Source organism: Vombatus ursinus, unplaced genomic scaffold, assembly GCF_900497805.2.
Source record: "Vombatus ursinus unplaced genomic scaffold, bare-nosed wombat genome assembly UNPS02014833.1, whole genome shotgun sequence".
NCBI classification, from domain to species: Eukaryota; Metazoa; Chordata; class Mammalia; order Diprotodontia; family Vombatidae; genus Vombatus; species Vombatus ursinus.
In genome coordinates, this window is record NW_020954611.1 from 9,146,997 (window position 1) to 9,169,277 (window position 22,281).

Sequence of the window (22,281 nt, forward strand, 5' to 3'; positions counted from 1 at the left end):
GCTTTGAAGTGTCAGCTCTCACACTGACTGCTTCTCCTTAGGGATCACTGAGAGAATGATGGTCATGTTTTATGCAGTTAATAAGAATTTAGCCCAATTATTTCTAGAATTTCTTAACTAGTTTAATTTAATGGTCCTAGTTTGAAGCATTAAGAAAATTAATGCCTGTGTGTGTGTTTTTAATTACCCTAGGGAGAACATAAAACTCAGCTTGATAAATCACTGGAAATGACTCTTTCCCCTCTGGTGGTATCTCTGTTGGAACTCAATTGTCAAATGAATTGTAAATTCAAGAGTCTTCTGTCAGTAGTCAATAAGGTAACAAATGTTTCATTTTTAATATTTGAAAGTGAACCTCCGTTTAAGAAGGAAACTAAATCCTTTTTCTTCAAAGATAGAAGATCAAAAAAAGGAAATGGATGATTTTCTCAGCACGCTTTGTAAAAGTCTGCATGAACTACAGGAAAATACTGATGCATCCTTGGCTGAATCTCAGAAGCACTGTAAAACCTTAGTGAATGAACTGAAGACAGTGAAGCAAACCCAGTGCCAGGTATCAAATGAGCAGTTGGTTTTATGAGGGCGAGGGTAATTCGATCACCTTTGCTGGGAGCAATGTAAGCATTCTCAAACTAGCATTTTAACAAGTTTGGAAGTTAGTAATGCCCTTCAGACTCTTTAATGTAGCTGGATATGATGGCCCATGGTTGTCATCCCTGCCACTGGGGAAGCTGAAGTCGGCGTGTCTCTTGAGTTCCAGAGTTCTGAGCTGTGACGTCCCATGCTGATCTCGTGTCCTCACCAAGTCCCACGTCAGTGTCATAAGCCCCCAAAAGTAGAGGGTCATCAAATTGCCTAAGGAAGAATAAACCAGGCCAAAAAAAAAAAAAAAAGAATAAACCAGCTCAGGTTGAAAATTGAACAAGTCAAAGTGCTGGATAAGGCTTATGAATTAGCTACTATATTTTTAGCCTTGGTGAAATAAGGAGATCTAGTCTTTAAAAAAATAAAAAAAGGGAAAAAATTGTTTAATCTCTAGCGACTGGAAATAGCCTACTCAAAGTTGATCAGTCAGCATATTTACTGTATGCAGAACACTATACCCAGTATTATTGATAAAGAAAATATTGTTTACATCCGGCTAAAAGATGAGGTCAAAAGGGAAAGATTAGCAGTGTGATAATAAAAAGGACGAATACAACAGCTCTTGAAAATGGAAAGTGTAACCTAAATAGAATTTTGGAAACTATCTTTTTTTTAATTACCTTATTTTTATCAATACTTTTCATTTAACTTCATATTGATTTTTTAAATGTCCTTCCCACCCTTTCTTATCTGACAAGATTTCCCTTGTAGCAAAGATTTTAAAGAAAGGAAGCAGTTTAGCAAAATTAACCAACACTACAACCATGTATGTCAGTATACGAAATATTCCACGCCCTTAATTCCCCAGCTCTGTAATGAAGGGAGAGAGACTTATTTTCTACTTTGTCTTTCTTCTCAGAATTATAACTAAGGTGGGGTGACTGAGCCTTTACCTTAGGGCTCCAGAAATGTAGAGGGCACTGACAGTACTTGTACTTCTTCAGCAGATAGAAGACCCAGCTGAACTTAGCAAGAATAGTTAGTTAATAAGAGGCTTCCTCCTAGAGCCAGACCTACTTCTTTCCCTGGCAGTGACCATTTCAGTGGGAGTAGGCCCTTGTAGTATCTTGAAATCTTTCTGACTGGACCATCTGTCCAGTCTCTCCTGATACCTCCCCCAGTCACCTAAATCTGTCTTTCAAAGTTAATTAGAGGGCAACTTTCGGGCAACTTGTCCTGGCTCCATTTTAATAATTACTGATTACTAGTTATTGTTTGGTCTTCCTAGGGTGATCTGAATAGTCTCTTATAAAGCAAACTTGATGTTTCTTGGTCCCTTCTTGCTTTGCATAACTTGTGAATTATTTAAACCATACAGTCAACTAAATTTTGCTTTTAAGTTCTCATTATATTTAGACCAAGTTGATGATAAAAATATTTCTGAGTAGACACGATTTTCTAGCTCTTCATAAGTTCTCCAACCCCCAGTATATGACTTTATCATAGCACTTTATGGCCTCTTTCAAATCAGACATATTTTGAACCGTAAATGTAGAGAAAGAACCACTTGATCAAAATCCATTTATCCAAGTAGATGTATGTTATATACCACATTAGGCCTTTAGCAATAAATGCCTAAAAATCCCAGCAGGTGGGGATGTTGCTCTATGAACAAAATCTGACAGAGGAACCTTGTGACAACTTTTTTCTTCAGTGCAAGTTACCTTGGGTGGAAAATGAGGCCCAGACGACAGTAGGAGCTCCCCAGCCCCAGAACTTCTGCTTCTGTTCTTCTCAGGACGGGCTTTAAAGCACTTTAAAGAAATTGTGCCCAATCTTACTTTTATTCTAATCTTGAGAAGAGACTATGACAAGGGAGCGATCGTCTTGCTGTTAACCCAGCCTGATTCCGTTTGGTCTCAGCCTTTGCTATGAAAATTTCAGAGTCATTTTGTCATTGGCATTTGTGGAATTCCTGACGCATTCATTCCAGATTGATGGCTCCTCATGTGGTTGGAAGGGCAGTTGACTTTGGGAGTCAGGAGAGCCAAGTTCAGGTTGTATCTCACCACTTACTGATTGCATGAGGACCTTAGATGAGTCACTTCAAGTCCTTGGACCTCAAGATTTCCTACCTGGTCTTTGGATTACTTGTCCTCTTTTGGTATCAGTATCATTGCTTTACTCCATTATTCTAATTAGTCATTCAGAAGTTAACTATTTGTTTAATTGTATAATTTGTGGGGTTTTTTCACTTCCAGGAACTTTGCCAGTTAATGAATCTTTGGGAACAAAGATTCTGTGCCTTGGAGGAAACATGTGGAAATGTCAAGAATCCACTCAGAAATATTCAAGAAAATCTGCAACAGTAAGATGTTTTTCATTCCTGCTTATAGCTATTTTTTGTAACATCTGTAAGCTAATATATTTGATTCAACATAGATTTCATGTAGGCCCCTGAAAAGAATTTCTTTAGAAATTTAGAAGATAAGGTTAATGTGAAAGGATAACATGGATCATTAACTTTCATTTTTTAGTCATTTGGATGAGTTAATTAATGAAAAAATATTTATTAAGAGTTTACTTGTGCCAGACACTATGCTAAGTATTAGGAATATAAGTAAAAGCAAGTCACACAGTCTTTGCTATCATACACTTTCTGGACGGAGCCCAGGTTTAAATACCAAACAGAGGAGTTTGTATTCGATCCTAGGTACAAAGAAGGAATTTAGGACAGATGCATAGGTTCTGTAGATTGTTGGGAGACATGGTACTGGTCACACAACCTTGTTATTCATTTAGGTGATGGTCTTCAGACATTTATCTTTGCTCTTTAAAAGGCTAGTGATTATTTTCTTTAGCATCTCTACATATCTAAACTGATAAAATAGCTTTTAAAAATGCATTTTATTTTTAAGTTCTCAGTGTATTTTTTATAACGTGTTTGTTTTCCTATGGGAATTGAGTGCTTTGTACATATGAAACAATAAGACAGGTGAAAGTGAATTGATTAGTCATCCTTGCAGATTTTTGGTATTCAAAAGCTTCTTACTTTATTGACTCTACATCCAGCGATGCCTGAGAGCACCATTGAGTCTCTTTGCAGGCAATCTGGTCCTTCTGTTAGTAATATATCCTGAAAACAAAGAAATAAGATCCTGTAATGAATGGGTTAATTTATAATGGGGTGTGTGTGCTTATTTCAAGAACCACTTTTTTCATGGTGAATGTATTCAGTCATGAAAACCACATTATATAGCAAAAGATTCTTGATCATTGTTGAAAACTTAATCAGAGCCAAGGGAGTTAGTTGTTGTTAAGTATTTTAAGTATTTCTATTATCTCTGCTAATACTATGAATTACTCTTCTCTACTCTTAAGGATATTTCTTTCTAAGAAAATGGGCATGGCTTTCTAGATCCCAAGGCCCGTTCCATCCTAAATCATTTTGGAGATGATGATCAATAGTTATCTTTCAGCTTTCCCTTTTCTAGATTATATAATGACTATTGCCCTTCTGTTTTCACTTGTTAGAGCATACCTTTGTAATATTTTACAGTGCTAAAAGTTTATACTATATTATTATAATATGCTGATGACATTTTTAGTTGGCTCTTTCCAGATTTCTAGGAAGAGGTACCTTACTCTCACTATCATACACTGAATCGCTTCTAAGAAGATTTCTAATAGCTAATTCCCTTCACAATTTGACTGTAGAGTAGTATTTGATTTTATTGTGCCACCTCACCATTTTGACAGACACAGATAATGCTTTTTTTAAAAATAGTTTTATAGGGGCAGCAAGGTGGTACAGCGGATAGAGCAGCGGCCCTGAAGTCCGAAGGACCTGAGTTCAAATCCAGCCTCAGACAAAACACTTGACACGTACTAGCTGTGTGACCCTGGGCAAGTCACTTAACCCCAACTGCCTAAAAAAAAAAAGTTTAAAAAAAAAAATAAAAAAAAAATAAAAAAAATTTTATATATACCTTTTTGATACTTAAAATGGGACTTTTCAATATTTTCCTTATGATTCTTTGATTTGAAATTATTTGAGCGTGGGTGTATATAGTACAAAGTAAAGGGCTCACTCGTAGCTGACATATAGCACTTTAAAATTTACAAAGCCCTTTCCATACATTTTCTCTTTTGAGATTCAACAATATCCCTAAGAGGTCAGTACTACAATTATTAGCTACATTTTACAGATGAGGAAACTAAGGTTCACAGAGAGCTGATTTGTCCTTGATGCCATGGCTCATAAGTACCAGAGTCGAGATTTGAACCCAGGCCTTCATGACTCCAGGTGTGACCTCTACTAAAAGATGAATAATATATAATCCCTGCCCTGAAAAAGCCTATAATCTTATAGAGGTGAGAAGAGAGGGAAGCAAATAAAGTACAAATTAGAATAAGTATAAAGTGCTACAAGATCAGATGAGGGATAGCCAATGTGTTGATTTATTTGATTTGATGGTATTTATTTGTTTCAAGGGAGGGTTTGAGGGATATCTTTGGGAAGTGACAATGATGGTTTTTTAAGTACATCAATAAAACATTTTTGAAAGGGAGAAAAAAAAAACATAACAGAGAAACTTCCAGCTTGGGAAATTAGAAAAGGCTTTATAGAGGTTCTGAATTTGAGCTGCGTCTTGAAAGATGGGATAGAATTCCTTCAATAGGCAGATGTTGGGATAGAGGGAATATTGCCAGTATAAGAAACAACACTGGCAAAGGTGTAGCTGTAAGAAAGTGTAGGATGTTGAGGGACAGTGAATATTCAAGAATATGTGGGATGTTAAGAAACTTGGTATATGAGATGAAGTCATTTGAGAGAAGGCTGGGTTTGTTTAGGCCAGATTGTGGAGGTACTTGGATGCCAAGTCAAGAAGTTCGGATTTTATTTGGTAGTCTGTGGTAAGCCATTAAAAGTATGTTAGCAGCAGCAATTTGATCAGATCTGTACATTAAAATGATTAGTCTGGCACTAGTATATTAAACAGATTGGAGGGTAAGAGAATAGTGGGGGTAAGATCTTATACCACAGTAGTTCAAGTAAAAGATAATGATGATCTGAAGTAGAATAATGATAGCATAGAAAGTTTGCAAGAAAAATTGTGGAGGTAGAAAATTAGCAGAACTTGTCAATTAGTGGAAGAGGAAAAAGGAATAGTCAAAGATGACTAGTGTCCTCAACCTGAGTGACTAGGAGAATGGTGCTGCCATTGGCAAAGAATAGCAACTCAGAAAGAAAAACCACTTTAGCAGTAAAAGAGGATCTCAGTTTGACCTGTCACACTTGAGGCGCAAGTGAAAATTCAACTTGTAAATGAGCAGTAGGCAGCTGGAAATGTAAACTTGAGGCTTGGGAGAGAAGTCAGGGCATGAGATAAAGATTTGGAAACCTTCTGCATAGAGGTGATGATTAACCTATGGGATAATGGGGGAGACAGGGAAGAGAAGAACACCAAGAAATAAGGTTAACATTAATGGGATATAAGGAGGAAGAGACCCATGGAAGGACAAAATCAAGATGGAACAGATGGAGGCTAGAGGAGAATCATGGTGGAGATGTGGTCTTGTAGAATCCAGTGGAAGAGACTGTTAAGAAGATGAGGAAGGTCCTTATTTATTGTTCAGTTGTTTCAGTCTTGTCTGGCTCTTCCTGTGACCTCATTTGGGGTTTTCTTGGCAAAGATACTGGAGTGGTTTGTCATTACCCTCTCCAGCTCATTTTACAGATGAAGAAACTGAGGCAAACAGGGTTAAGTGACTTGCCCAGGGTCACCCAGCAAGTAAGTGTCTGAGGCCAGATTTGAACTCAGGAAGATGTCCTGGCGCTCTGTCTATTGTGCCACCCATCTGCCCAGAGGAAAGGTTAGCAGTGCCAAATTCTGCAGATGTCAAGGAAGATGAGGGCTGAGAAAAGCCCATTGGATTTGACATTCTGGTATTTCATAAAATGGGCATGCTAATACTGTAGTACCTACTTCACCAGATTGATGCACGGTTTAACAATACAACTTTTATAGAGCACTTTGCAAATTTGAATGCATTCTTTGAAAGTTAGTTATTATAGTTATTGTTTGGCAAAATTTGGGGGCTATTTCAATAGGACGGTCAAAGTGGAAGTCAGATTACAAAGATTTGAGTGGATGGTGAAAAAGTAGAAGCAACAAATACAGACTGCTTGTTCAAGCAGTTTGGCAGGGGAAACAAGAGGGACATGGTGACATCAAAGGCATAGTTTTGTTTTGTTTTGTTTTGTTTTGAAAAACACAGAAGGCCTGAGTGTGGATGTGAAAGAGCTTCCTAAAAGTTTTGAGGGATTGTGGTCTCTTTAGAAGATAGCTAGGTAAAAGGAATGGTTGAAGGGGTCAGAGATGTGGGAAAATTATATTTATAACAGAGCAGTGAGTTCAGAGAACGCGGTAAAAGGGGCAAGTAAGTGTGATTTTGATTTGATTTAGAGGTAGGACTGAGAGTTTTAGAGACTATCTGAAGGTAGCAAGGGCCCAGGATAAGAAAGATTGGGGAAATAGACTGGAGGAGCATTCTTAGCCATGGGGGATGGAAAGTGATTAGATGTCAAAGTTTCAATAAGAATTTGATGAAGTGGAATATTGTTGAAGTATTCTCTACCTTGAAAGGAAAATCTAACTTGCTCTGGTTATCATAAATCTCTGTTTATGGTGTATGCAACTTCAGTCAGGGGAGTTGTACAGCCAAGGGTCTCCATAGATGACCTACAGGTTAGGCAAGCCTTGAAGTGAGGAAAGAGAATTGTAGTCATGGGAGAACGAACAGGAAACAGAAATGGTAATCTGCTGATAGAGGAAACCTCAAGACAGGTGCATATCAAAAAGTGGACAAAGATTCCCTGATTCATGAAGACGTAGTCATAACCTCTTAGATTCATCTCCCTACTCAAGTCATGTATCTCATCTCCAGCCAGTAAAAAAGTTGTAAATAAAATGTGCTCATTTATGAACCATGCAAAAATCACATTTCATGCTTTATCAGGGATCCATAATCGTAGCTATGCCCTTTTTTTTCTCACAGGCATTCCAAGGACATCATAAGCAGTACAGCTTCTCACAACAAAAAATTCCTTGCTGTTTCCAATGATTTGTCACAAGAGCTCAGACATTTTAACCATCAAAGTGCTGAGTTGGTTGAAGAGTCTATCCGATGTTGTGAGAAGCTCAGTTGCAGCATTAAAACAGTGTCACAAGAGAGCCAACAATGGTATAATGATATGAATACAAGTGCTGTCCACTTTTCAGATCAGTGGATATCTGGCTTACACAAAAGGAAAGCAGAACTTGATAACTTACTGAAGGTAACATTTTTAACAGGAATCTACTTTGAGGAGAAAATTATTGGTCAGAAAATTGAATATTTTTGTGTAAGAATTTACATTAAAAGTACATTTCTTTCTGAAGTGGTTTAACCATATCCTTTTGAGCTCACTTTTAATGCATAACCATGACAGTAAGTGAGCCTGATTTCATGCTTTGATTAATTGCTCTCTTGTCTGAAGTGATTGAGAAGCCTAGACAGACACCTAGGTTCTACGCCTACCTACCTTTGGATTTTTTTTTTTTTTTTTTTGCTTATTAGCACCTTAAGAGAAAATGATCCCACCCACTGATGTCTAATACATTGGTTGTATGTGCTTTCTTTTACTTGTCCAATATACTTTCAAGTTTTTTGCCTCAATATTGTGCCAAGTGTCTAGTGTCAGGGGTAGGGAACCTGGAGCCTCAAGGCCACATGTAGCTCTCTAAGTTCTCAAATGAGGCCCTTTGACTGAATCCAAACTTTACAGAACAAATCTCATCCCTGGTAGTCTGCTACCATGTACTTGGTGGACACTCAGAAGAGAATTGGTAACTGGCTTGTGGCCTGACTTACCTGCTTGAACATAGCACTTGCTTAAGTCCTTTATGCCTTCTTTTCTCCTTTTGCAAAACAAAGATATTTCTCCAGTATTCCCATAAAGGAGAATCAAAAAAAGTTCACATCATTTCAGCTTGTCAGAAAAAAATGCCATTTTAAAGAACTGGTGACTTAACAGCTGTGTGACCCTGGGGAAGTCACTTCAACCCATTGCCTTGCCCTCCCCCCCCAAAAAACTAATTGTTTTGCAAATTTTCACTTATATCCTCTTTAGGTTGTAAAGGAAGGTTGTATTACATCCAATTCAGAGATCACGGAAAAAGTTAATGGACAGAAGGCAGTGCAAGACAGCCTGCTGACTGCCTTTCGTGATGAGATAACTAATGACAAGGAAAAACTGGTGGAACAGAGTCAAGAACTTAACGATATCATGAAAAGTGGCTGGAATAAACTTAATTGCTTTTTGCATCAGGACCTGAAACTGGATATTCCAACAGGTAGTTTAGGAGGGAAACCAAATTCTATTGTTACAATAGTGTATGAGGTTGAATTAAATTTCTTATTAATTAAATTCCTATCTTGGCTGTCTTCTGAATAACTAACGTTATGCTGGGTGTGGTGAGAACATAATGTATAAGATATCACTAACCTTGAGCAGCTTAGCCCAGCTGGGGAGACAAGAGTGGCAAATGTGTAGGAAAAATAGGGAATGATAGGACTATAGTTAATGTAGTATTAGATTGGGGGAGGGGTGGGGGACATCTGAGAAGCAAAACATCATTATGGATTGGAGTAATTAGTAAAAGCTTCATAGGGTCACCGAATGTCAGAAATGGAAGGGAGTTTGGAAAGCATCCAGGGCCATCCTCTTGTTTCACAGAAGTAGAAGCAGCCTCAGAGAGGTTCAGTGACTCCACGAAGGCCACACAGACCCCAGGTAGCACAGCTAGTGTCCTTTGGCTCCAAATCCAGAGTTCCTTCCACTTTACATAATATATTCTAGGAAGTGTAACTTGAAGTGGATAGGACAAAACTAGATAGGAATCATATGTGCAAAACTGATCAGAGACAAGCCTGAAGAGCAGGCCCGACTGAGATAGAGGAAGGGCTTGTGATAGTGTGACATAAGGTTGACAAGTAGCCAGAAAATCAGAGATCACTGATTTAGGGGAAGGGACCACTGAGCTCATCTGGTCGTGTATGACCCAAATCCTCTGATTCCAGATCCAGCATCTCTAGGACTGTTATATAAGAATTTGAGTTTGGACAATGAGAGCCATTGGAGGTTTTCAGATTCTGTTGGAATGTACTTTTTATTTTATTTTTCTAAAAAGCTGATAGAATTTACTGTTGACTTTCTAAACAAGTGAAAAATAGGTGATAAAGGACAGAAAAACTTTTGAAAATAAAAGATTGGATGAAATTTAAGATGAAAAAATCTTTTTTTTTTAAAGCCAAAAATACCAGAACGTATAAACATTTCAAGTGGTTACCTTTAAAAGGCTAAAAGCTTATTCCATCAGTTTTGCCATTTGCTCAAAATATTTTTTGAAACTCCTCTGGGAATTGCCTTCAGAATTGATGGCATGTTCTTTTGAATATCTTCAGCCGTGACAAATCTTTGTGCATTGAAGATATCTGCAATTCTTGTAAATAATTTAAAGTAATTCAGAGCCAAAGACGAGGAAAAGGTTAGTGGTCAAGTTGAGGTGTGTCAGAATGAATAAAAAACCTTTTATGTATGACCTGTAAATTAGTTCTGACACCAGTGTTAAAAGTGTTCTAAAACTGTTTTGAGCAAAGGCACCATTATTAGAATAAATACCTGGTTTCCCAACCTGACTGCTTTGAAGAAGAATATTCATTTGGGTCTATAAATTCTGGTGTATTTGTTTAAAAATCATTCTCATTACTACATCACAGGGTTGGAAGACTCAAATGGGGTAATGTATGTGAAGCTGTCAGTATCAGCTGTTGAGATAATGGTCACACTGCCACTCTGTAACAAGAGCCAGGAGGGACCTTAGAAAGCATCTCATCCAGTCTCTTACTTTAGATGTGAGGAAATTAGGGCCTTGCACAAGGAATAGCGAATAGCAGAGATGGGACTAGAAGCAAGGTCTCTAGACTTACAGCTCAGTTCTTTGTACTACACAATGGTGCTTTGATTCATTTAATTGTTGGTAATGTCTACTAAAGGTTCAACTCCACAGAGGAAAACATATTCTTATCCATCCACATTGCTGAGAAGTGAACCTCGGGAGCAACTCCTCAATCAGCTAAGAGACAAACAACCCGAGCTACTGACGACAGCAGTTATTCAAGCAGAAGACCCTCCTCAGGTAACGTGAAGTGTCAGAATCTCCATTTCTTGTTGCTCCTTCACCGTGGTCCTTTTAGGGCTGTGTGAGTCTTCCCTTCCTTTCTTCATCCTCAGCTCCTTAGCTTCCTTTCCTACAGTATATTTTGTGTACCTGGCTCTTCAGTTTTCCTATGTGTCCTCAGACATCAGAGTCCCTTGTGTCTGCACTGCACATAAAACTTAAGAGTAATGGGGCAGCGAGGTGCCGCAGCGGACAGAGCACCGGCCCTGGAGTCAGGAGGACCTGCGTTCAAATGCGGCCTCAGACACTTGACTCTTACTAGCTGTGTGACCCTGGACAAGTCACTTCACCCTATTGCCTAGCCAAAAAAAAAAAAGAGTATTAACAGTGTGTGTCTACAGGTGTAGAATGGCTGCTTCACATATGCTTGTTGGATTGAGTCCATCTTTGTCTTTTAGGACTTAGATGAGGAGAAGCCTGTTCTGGAGCTCACTAATGAAAACATCATAAGTGAAGAGCCAGCAGTGGACACAAGCGTCTGTGATCCTATAAATGGCGGTGTTCCTTTTTTCCAGGTAACTGAGAAAATGTTACTGTATCTGATGTACCTAACACAATTGCTATTCAATTTAAAGAATTTTGGGAGGGACCTTAGATATTGAGTCCAATACCTTCATTTTCCAGAAAGGGAAACTGAGATCTAGAGATATGACTGAAGGTCACACAAGTAGGATTGTGGATTAAGAACCATCAGTGACCATTAGTGGTCATCTAAGTCCTGATTTGCGTAAGGTCACCTTTGTGGTAGATGGCAGAGCCAGGCTTTGAACCCACGTCTGCTGACTCCTAACCTCAGTATTCTTCTATTCCATTGCTGGGCATTAGTGAATGGAGGGCTGGCCTTGGAGTAAGGCAGAGCTCAGGGCAAGTCATTTAACCTCAGGCCCCAGCAGCTCTGTAGGCTACCTATGAGATGCACTTCTGCGTTGGTGGAGAGAGCTTCCCCTGGTGAAACCACAGTGCCAAATAATTAAGTAACCTGGATTTTAAAACCCTATCTGGTTTACAAGGATAAAACTTCTTAATAGGTTTCCATTAAAAATGGTTGTTAACTTTTTAAAAAGTATATTTTGGGGACCTGGGATGGAGAAAGGACAGCTACCTTAGCTGGTACATACTGTGCCATACCTTCTACTTCTCAGTTCTGACCTGCTGCCTACCTAATGGTGTATCCCTTCTTCTACCTCCACTAATCAGAATCTCCATCGGACAGCTCTGTGTGAAAAACTAGCATCCCTGACAATGTGAGTCCCTCACCTGCCCTCACCTGCAGTGGCTTGGACCTAGACATCAGTCATTGCTGTTAGTCCCCTTTCCCGATTCCAATGACCTATGTGTTCAAGGAGCCCAGCCTCATCTCCTGGCACTGAGGACATTGGCTCATGGTAAAATTATGAAGGTGAAGACGTATGGGACATTGGAACCTGCATTTTACTCTCTTCCATATACGTGGAACTATATTTATTGATCTTATTATTAGCCAGAAGCAGAAACCTTTTCGAAACCTCATGGATTTGATGAAATTAAGCTGAAAGTCTGATCTAATACAAAGGCTAGAAGTTTTCTGTCTTTGTTTCTGTCTCAGGTAGGTAGCCTTAATCTCCATTCTCTTTTCAGAGAGAAGCAAGTCTAGAAATAGGAGGTAGAAACATGAGTTAGGAGACCTCTAGCCTAATTTAGAAAGGGAACAGAGCATAATGGAGAGTGATAGTGATAGTCGGGGATGCCTGAGTTAGAGTCCCACCTTTGAAACTTGTATTCAATTCAATAAATATTTACTTACTAGTTTTATGACCAAAACAATCACTTGATGTCTCTGAGGCTCAGTTTTCTCATCTGTAGAGTGGACGTAATATCTACTTCAGGGTTGTTGTAAGACCCAAAGGAGATACTGTATGTAAAGTGTTTTATCCTTTACATACGTGGGGGTGGGGCAGAGCAGAGATTGGGAGAGAGATAAGAAATGCCTGCATAAATAAATAATAAAGAGAATGAAAGCTCCCAAAAAAATTTTCGAACAGTCTGAGCTTCATGCTTGGGTGTGGGTTGGAAGGAAATAGGAGAGTGACAGAAACAAAAAACTTTTGGTCATTCTTGTGGCTGAACGTCTTGGCAAAATAACTGACTCAAACCCAGGGGAGAACTAAGTAAGCAGAGGGGTTCACTGGACAGTCCTTTCCATCCCCACCCCCTTCCCCTCCTGTTCCTGCAGGTTTAGAAACTCAATTCAGTGGTTTATTTGGGCTGCCACGAGATGTCTATAGGACCATTGACCAAAGGCCTACATTTGTCTCCTCCACTTCACTCAGTGAGCGACTGTGGGCACAGGACAGGGCTGTGCCTTGGTCACTGCCTTACTTGGAAGCCTCAGCTCACCTCCAAGATGGTAGTCTACAACTTGCTTCAGTAGACATGTTTGAATCCTGCAATAAAGATTTTTTAGCAGCCTCTTAGAGACATATGTGGAACGATGAGGATCCTGACAAAATAAAATTCATTAATAAGAAATTTTTTATAAAAAATGTAAATGTTTATTGTTTTTAAAAATAATTTTATTGACGTTTTCTGTTTCTTATGTTACCATAATATCTCTTGTATCCCTCCACTTCCCCCAGAGACATGCTGTGTAACAAACAGTATTTTTTTAAGAGGGGGGAAAGATCAGCACAATTAATATATACATTAAGAGTCTCTAAAGTGACATTTCATGTTATTATATTTGTTACATTTGTGTTTAATTTTTTTCTTTTCTTGACATCTACAGCGTAAAAAGTCCTCCAGAAAGGATAAAGAAAACAGAATTGTAAACATTGTGGAGAAGTCAAAAGTAGAAGAAAATCTGGAACATACTATTGTTAAGTCTAAACTACCGTTAAAAGCTCAGATAAATAATTAGCTTTTTTTTTTTTTAATCTCTGTTTTGTAACTCCTGACCTTGGTTGTTATTTAGGAATTTGATAAGTATAGACTTGTCTTGAGTTTTTTTATTGTTGTTGATTTAGTCAGTAGGTTTGGTCACTTATCATAATATTGTCAAGGATTTCATTTGGTGCTTATTAACTTGAACTTCAAATTAGTGATTTGGGGTTTGCATTAAATAAAATTGTATTTCCACCTTTTGTTTGAGACAGCCCAACAAATGAAAAAATTAGGGTAGTTATTTTCTTAGAGCCTCTATTATATTTTGTACTTCCTAAACAAATACAAAATTGCATTGTTCTTCTAGGCTTGAACTTATATTGGAAAATATCACCAGCAAATTGTTCCTAGAATTAGGATGCCCCCTGTGGGGGCACTCTTCTTATATTTTCTTATGTGTAAATATTGGCTATCTTACTCTCGCTTTTTCTCCTCCTTCTTCATATTGCAGACTCACTTGGTAGGATAATAAAAAGCATATATACCTCCTGTTGTCTATTTAGATTAATAGATAATACTCCATTTCTAGGTATGAGATACTTGGACACATTTAACACTTTATGTTGAGTGTGTCTGAGGGAAAAAAAGGGAGAAAATTATTCAGTCAGAGGAAATATGGATATCAAAGTATACTCATTGCAGGAGGTGACTGTATTATGAAGCATTTCTTTTATAATTATACATATATTTTATGTACTTCCTAGAAAAAAAAAAAGAGGCATTGTAGTGTAGTGGATAGAGAGTTTGTTTCTGAGCCAGCGAGACCTATGTTTAAGTCTTGTCTCTGCCGTATGCTAGCTGTAGTACCTGGAAAAGTCACTTAATCTCTCAGTGAAACTCTCTAAGGCTGTTAGTTTTAGAGAAGGTGATGGATGTCCCACACTGTTAAAGGGAGTATCCTGTAACAGTGAGCTCATAGTCCTTATCCTTAAGTCCTCACACCTTCTGAATTATTGCCCCACTACCAGAGGCCTTGCTTTATCTCCTTCTGGGAGATAGAGCACAAGATAAGAGGGTGGGAAGGAGAATGGACAGGGCTAGGCAGGAGACGTTGGGGCCAGGGAAAAGAAAGGGACATTTCTCTTTTCCTGTTTTCAAAAGCTGTTCCCTTGTTTCTCCCACAGTTTGGAAGGCTGTAGGATCATATGATATATGACCAATGAAGTCTTAACACTTGTGTATGTATTTTTTTTGTGTGTGTGTATCTGTATAGATAGACAATAATCATACACACATAAATCTGAAGATTCCTGCAGGGAAACTTCCATAAGGAATGAATCTAGTTTATAAATCACAGTTATCTTTGCCCTCCCATGTTTTGCTAACCAGTTTATCAACTGAGTATTAAATGCCACATATTTAAAAAATGGAAGACCTCTGCTGTAGTGAAATGTTTGGTCAAATTAAGACGTAATAAAAAGCATCTGAGAGCTGGCATTTATGCACAGGAAAACTGTGATCAAATATTTGTCCCACAAAAAGAGAAGACTGGCCTAGAATGGAAGCATCTCATCAGAAAACGTGCTTGTTCTCATCCTGACACTAAAACAGTGTCACAAAGACATGTTTTGTTTTTTCACGTCTTCGAGTTGTTGGAGGGTCCCCATTGCTCATGGTGGGTCTGTACGATCTGTCCACATCCAAGTTCCTTTGAATTGTAGCCTTTTGGGAGGCCATGACTGAAGTCAGAAGTGCTAGCTAAAGCTATAATTTTTCTATATTCAATTCAAAAATTTATTAAGTGCCTACTCTGTGCAGAGAATTATGCTAAATACTGGCCAGAATGCACTGTTTTTCAGACATGCCTCTACCCTCATAAGTCTAATTTTGCGGTGATGGTGGTAATGAACCACAAAATAACCATAACACTTATTAAAAGCATTAGAAAGTGGTTTAAAGAAAGGGTAGGAATTGAGCAGGCAATTGGTTGAGGAATGCATTGAAAAATGAAGTGAGGCCAGATTATGAAGGACCTTGAATAATAAATAGGTTTGGGAGTTTGACCTTTATTCAGCACAATATTGAGCAAAGGACTATGGGATATTAACCTATTTGGAGACCAAATCTTCTTCACAAAGTACTGCATTCCAGCCCAAGCATGGATCCAATCCAACATAGATCGAAAGAACCTCAGATTGGAAGATTTTTTTTTTCTGCTGCCTTCGTATGCTGGCAGATGGTGCACTGGTAGATGGAAACAGCATTTTTTGCCAAAGTAACCGAAAGGAGTGATTTATACAACCTGTCAATGTGGCTTTGACATTCATATTTACTGCAGGTGCCTTGTCCTTCTTAGCTAGTTTTATCAGCATTATCTGTGTTCCACACAGAAGATTCAAAACCTGTAAAGGATCACCAGGGCTAAGGATGTGGTCAGATATCTAACATTTACGGTCATCTTGTGGCAGTGTAATTCTGCAGGTGTGAAGACATGGATACTAGCTGACCAGTGGTTTCCCAGGGGGTGGCTATAGAAGATTATTTGTCAAACCAGCTTCTGGCTTATACTTGCCCAGTGCTGTGTGGGCTCTGAAGAGGTACACTAGATGGAGTAGGTTAGTTGGTATAGTTATAAAGCTCACTGAGCAGGTACCCTCTTTTAATCTTGTTCATAACCGTACCACTCCAGACATGGTGTTTGGTATGTGTGGCAAGGATTCATAATTTCACTCTTGCTGATAACCTTTCCACTGACACAGGCTTCAACCCTTCTCCACCTTCGTGGACGGCCTTTATGAGTAGCAGCTGACCATCTGGTGACCAACCTTCCCGGGACAAGCCTCTGTACTTCTTCATCCAGGCCTTGGTCTGTCCAGCTTGATAGGGCCTGCCAGAGTTTGTTTTCCACTGGCATAGTGTGCAAGAACCCATAGTCACCTTCACACCACAGCAAGAAACTGGAGAAGGATTTTATTGAGGTGCAGCAATAAGTGCTTGTCGAATGAATAAGCTTAAAATATGGACGCTGCCCTCAAGGAGCTTATAATCTAGTCACAGGGATAAGATACTTCCACGTGGAAACCTAACTTATAAAATCAAGCTTTTAAGTAAGTGCCAATGAGTGAAAAGGACAGTAAATGTTATAGGAATAGAAAAACTAGTTTGAGAGATTAAGGGAAGGCTTCTTGAATGAGGTAGCATTTGAGCATTAGCACCCAGTGATTGGAAATAGCTCTGGCACATCAACATCATGATCAGAAGTCAGAAATGATTTTTTTTCCTAGCAAAGATACGTAGGCAGTGATATAGAAATAGAATATCAAATAGCGGCACTTCCTTTTTTTAAACCAGCAGGTTTGCAGGTCAGCAGGAGAGCAGAATGTGGAAGGGACATGCCTACAATGAAAAGAAAAACATTTGGCATCAGAAATAAAGGATAAACAACTTCAAACTTGCGGTTTTCTCACATAGCCACTTGATGAGTATCTTTTGTTTTACTTCATTTTGAGAACTTTTCTTTAGATTAGGACTTTACAGCACCAGCAGGCCAGATGGTACCTGCAAACCAGACTTTGAAAAACCTCCTTAGTATACCTACTGCATATATCTAAGTCTTCCAACTTAGAACATTGAGTAATAGCTGCTGGGTGAATGAACCTTGAAGTTTAAGTGGGACAATCAAGCTACAACATAAATGTTATGCACCACTTTATTCTAGGGACTCTTTCTTAAGCATGGGATGGGGCACAAAGATCCACAATGACAATCTTTTTTCCCCTCAAAATCCTACAATTATGACTAATGGCCAATTTATCCTTTATATTCTTTTTCTCAAATTTATAAAATAATTTCTCCTTGTACATTAAAATCTTTTTTACTGAAATCTTCCCTTTTATCTTGTTCTCCTCTATTTTGACCATACTATAATTCAATTTCCTAAGGCCTAATACCTGAAAATTGAGGTGGCTCAGTAGCTGTGCAAGACTGGAAGGAGTAGGTAGTTCAGAATAGGTTCATAGTGCAAAGGTTTAGAAACAGTTGACCACGGTGGCAAAAAAAGCCAAGTCTATTACTTGTAAATATGCACTATTCACATACCTTACAAAGTATGTGCAATGGTAAAGTCAATTTAATTAATCTCATAAGCTCATAGGGAGTCATCTTTATCTTATTTATTTAGATTGCTAATAATAAAGTTTGTTGCTCTGAAATGAAAATCAATTGTCAATATAAGCTAAAGATAAACTCTTAATAGAACTGCCCTTAGCAAGTCTATGATTAATAAGATTAGTTTCAATGTTACCTTATATTCCTTATGATATATCCTTTCTGGACTGAATCTATGTTTTCAGGGTTAAGGAAGCAATTGAATTTTCTAAAATAAACTTCTGTGGCAAATGGAAAAAAATTTGGCACCTTGTAGTATCGCATAGTTATTAGGACACTCCACTCCAAAAAAATTCAATGCATATTTTCTTTCAATTAAGGCACTAATGTGAAATGTGATCTTTTATTTTCTCTGTTTGATGCAGAACATAGTAGTGATTGTTCACTTTTCACAAAACCTGGTTAGGAGAATATATGTGAAAGAACAAATATTCCTGAAGGGAATATTTAGCTAAGATGCTCATTATTCTAAAATAATAATAATAATAATAACTCTCTGCATCAGTTGCAGACCTTCATGACTGAGCAAAGTTTTTCATGGTCAAACTAAAAGTGAACTTCTCTTAAAAATTCTAAATATAAAAATGGGTAATTGAATTCTCTATAAGACAGTGGACAAATGATTTGTACAAATTTTCCTTAACTTCTGAAATGGTTTCTTCTATTAGGTTCAAGGTCTCCCCTCAAATACTTAGTAACTTCGTAGACAAAGCATAAAAATATTTCCAAGAGCAATTTCCTGCCCCGGTTCTCATTTTGTTGCTCTTTTAATATCCTAACCCCAAATTCTTTTCATAGAAACCAGATACTCTACCCTATGCTAGCCAAAAGTATCTTTTCCTCCAACCAATAAGCCCATCTCAAAAAGACACCTCCACATATCCAGGAAAAGTCGACCAGATTCTAACTTATTGAAGCTATTTGAAACTAAATCTTGCAGCACAGCCATAGTTTATATATAAACTGTTTCAGCTGCATTAGTAGGTGATCTATCTCACTTGAGACTTCCCAGTCATAGAAGAAGCTGATTTAACTTGAAATATGGATTATTAAGCATGTTGGTTCAAAGTAAATGTTTTAAGCAGCAAAATCAACCTACTCCTTCGCTTACTTGTTGTCAATCAGAAGGAGTAAAATTATAAACCCAATTACTTAATATGTTGAATAACTCAAAACACTTTAAATTCAAAGGGTTTGGGGAGTGGTAAGGGAACACCTGGAGTTCTTTACCAGTTATGCTATATTTTACCTTCAGATGTGTATTGTTTCAGCAAAAAAAGTGATAAAAATTGAATTTAAGTTTGCAAGGTACTAACCAGTTAGTCATTTTGCGTATATCTGTTTATATTATGCCGGTATATGTTATCATAATTTAGATTGAATAAAATAAGTTCACTGTTTTTAAAATTGTCACTTTGCTTTTTTCCTTTAGCATAAAGCACACACAATCCAACTAGTTGGCTTTTATGTAAAAATAAAACCTTTTTATTGAATTTATATAAATTTTTATATGTAATTTTTAGAAATCTCTAGTTACCACCCTTTTTTCCTAATAAGCTTAAATTATCATATATTATCCATTTAAATATAAACACCTAGGGTGTAACCTAAGTAACTTTTCCTCTTTAATTTTACTGATCTATCAGTGCTTATAATTCCAATTCTCATAGACTCTCTTAGTGATTCCAACAAGATAAGTAATGTCAATACCAGAAAGTACAATTAACATTATCTGGTAATGGTCAACAAATAAGTTATAGATTTTGTCAGAGAAAAAAAGGTATACCTAAAATGTTTGTCCCCCTAAAACCTTGGCTTCTATTACAGCGGTTAATTTTAGGAAATTTTTGTACAATTGTATGTTTGTACACAATCTACACTGCCACTAACAAATAGAAGGTCTGAAGGTTGCTCGACACCCAGGTAAGGGTGCTTATCTCTTAGTCGTTTTGATTTCTGTACGTGTAATGTGACAGATACACTGATGGAGCTATGTTCTTGTAGATCGCCTAGCCTCTCCAACAATGTAATCCACAACCTGGGCCCTGACCATGACTCCCCATCCTGTGGGCCTCTTGGCCCTGTCTACCCACCAGGAGGGAGATCTTCCTCTAGAAGTGGAGGGCTCGAAGTGTTTGGGCCACATAGTTTGGCCGTTAGCTCTTTCTTGCTGTCGCCCTGTAACTGGCTCACCTGTTCCAGTCACACATCTCTGAGGAGAGCCTTTATGCCACTCTCATACCCTTCTTTGTTGGTAATTTACGTTTCTCATGCACGTCCCCATTGCTCGTTGGACAACCCTTAACTTTAATTGTTTGCGATTCTGTAACTTGTGGCTACATTTCCAGTATCACTGGAAAAATAGTGTTCCCTATGAAATGCCACCCCAAATAACAAAAGAGAAATACAAATTAAAACAACTCTGACGTTTCACTTCACACCCAAATTGGCAAAGACAAGAAATAGAAATGAACAATATTGGAAATACTGCTGGAAGATGCTCCCACTTAATACACCATTGATGGACCTGTGAATTAGTCTAACCATTCTGGAAAGCAATTTAGGATAAAACCAGAAAAGTGACTAAAAATCCATGCCCTTTGACCCAATGGAATATCTGCCAGGATTCGGGGGTGAGGAACCTGCAGCCTTGAGGCCACATGTGCCCTTCTAGGTCCTTGGATGAGGCATTTTGACTGAATCCAAGTTTTACAGAACAAATCCTTTTATTAAGGGTATGCTCCCCTCAGTCTCTGTCCTAAATTCTCCTCTATCTACATTTTCTGGTCATGTCATCAGCTCCCATGCGTTCAATTCTCATCTCTATGAAAGTGGCTTCAAAATCTGGATAATCATCTTTCGTCTCTTTCCTGAACACCCACAGCACCAACTGCTTGACATCACCTGGATAGATATCTCAAATTCACTGTCCAAAATGGGACTCTGGATCTTCCTGCCTAAGCTACTTCTCCACTGTGTTCCCCATTTTTATTGATGGCAGCATTATCTTTCCAGTCACTCAAATACATACCTTAAGTGTTATCCTTGATGCTTTACTCTCCCTCAGTGCCATTTCTAATTATTTGCCAAGTCTTGTCAATTATACCTTCACAATCTCCCTCACATCAGTCCCTTTCTTTCAAGACATTCACATGGGGGCAGCTAGGTGGCGCAGTGGATAGAGCACCAGCCCTGAAGTCAGGAGGACCTGAGTTCAAATCTGGCCTCAGACTAAACACTTGACACTTACTAGCTGTGTGACCTTGGGCAAGTCACGTAACCCCAATTGCCTTTAAAAAAAAAAAAAAGGACATTCACATGGCTGCCACCCATAGAACCTCATTACCTCTATCCTGAAATGAAATATTGCAATAATAAACTTCAAATTGGTCTCCCTGTTTGCAGTCTTTCTTGTCTCCAATCCCTCCTCCAAATAGCTGCCAAAATAGTTTTTTGTTTTTTAAAGCACAAATCTGCTCATACTACTTTCTAGTTCAAATGCTTCAGTGGGAACTGCGAATTGGCTCAGCCATTCTGGAAAGCAATTTGGAACTCTGCCCACAGTCACTACCAGGGGTGGGGAACCTGCAGCCTCGAGGCCACATGTGGCCCTCTAGGTCCTCAAGTGCAGCCCTTTGACTGAATTCAGGTTCCTCACCCAACTAAACTATAAGAGATACCATTTATGAGATTTATAACCTCCAAAGACTTTTTTTAAAGGAAAAGGACCAATACATACAAAAGTATTAATAGAGTCTTTTTTTGTTATGGCAGAGAACTGCAAATGAGGGGAATGCCTATCAATTATTGGTAAAAGGCTGAACAAGCTGGGTAGGTGAATATAATGGACAATACTGGGCTATAAGAAATTACAAAAGGAATAGTTTCGGACAAACCTGGGAAGACTTCTATGAACCGATGCAGTGCAAAGTGACCAGAAACTAGAGAATAATTTATACAATAACATTGTGAAGAAAAATAACTAAGAACAAAGTAAAAGCTCTGATCAATGCAATGACAAACCACAATTCCAGAAATATACTGATAAAAAACATGTTACCCCACCTCCTCACACTGAGATTATCATTTCAAAGTGCAGAATGAGACATTTTTTAACACAGCCAAACATTTGTTTTAAGAAAAGGATTTCGTTTTTTTTCTTTTTTCAAAAGGAGAGTAGGGTTGGCCATGAGCATTGGACTATTGATAAGGTTACCACAGTGAAAAAAAGAAAAGTAAGAAGAGAGTCATTGAAGTATCTTTTAAAAGTTACAGCAGAGAATAGGAAGAAAGTCAGTAAGATTAGACAAGGAGGATAATTTTGAAAATAACATGTTGAATTCATTGTACAGTATTCTTAGAGGGAGAAGCAAGCTGCGTGTGG

General features: G+C 38.2%; 1 protein-coding gene across 2 annotated transcripts in view; it reads left to right on the forward strand.

Moving 5' to 3' along the window:
- KIF11 (kinesin family member 11) overlaps nt 1-19,297 on the forward strand; it is a 63,843-nt gene extending 44,546 nt beyond the window's left edge. Inside the window, exons 16-23 of one of the 2 annotated variants that reach the window (XM_027839785.1) lie at nt 193-318; nt 395-553; nt 2,847-2,953; nt 7,648-7,927; nt 8,762-8,984; nt 10,687-10,829; nt 11,270-11,386; nt 13,636-19,297. In XM_027839785.1, coding sequence (XP_027695586.1) covers nt 193-318; nt 395-553; nt 2,847-2,953; nt 7,648-7,927; nt 8,762-8,984; nt 10,687-10,829; nt 11,270-11,386; nt 13,636-13,767 — 1,287 coding nt within the window. In that variant the 3' untranslated portion in view covers nt 13,768-19,297. Of the gene's footprint in view, nt 1-192; nt 319-394; nt 554-2,846; nt 2,954-7,647; nt 7,928-8,761; nt 8,985-10,686; nt 10,830-11,269; nt 11,387-12,068; nt 12,372-13,635 lie in introns of those variants that run through there. The other variant, XM_027839786.1, reaches the window with a different exon arrangement.
- Nucleotides 19,298-22,281: the final 2,984 nt, after the last annotated feature.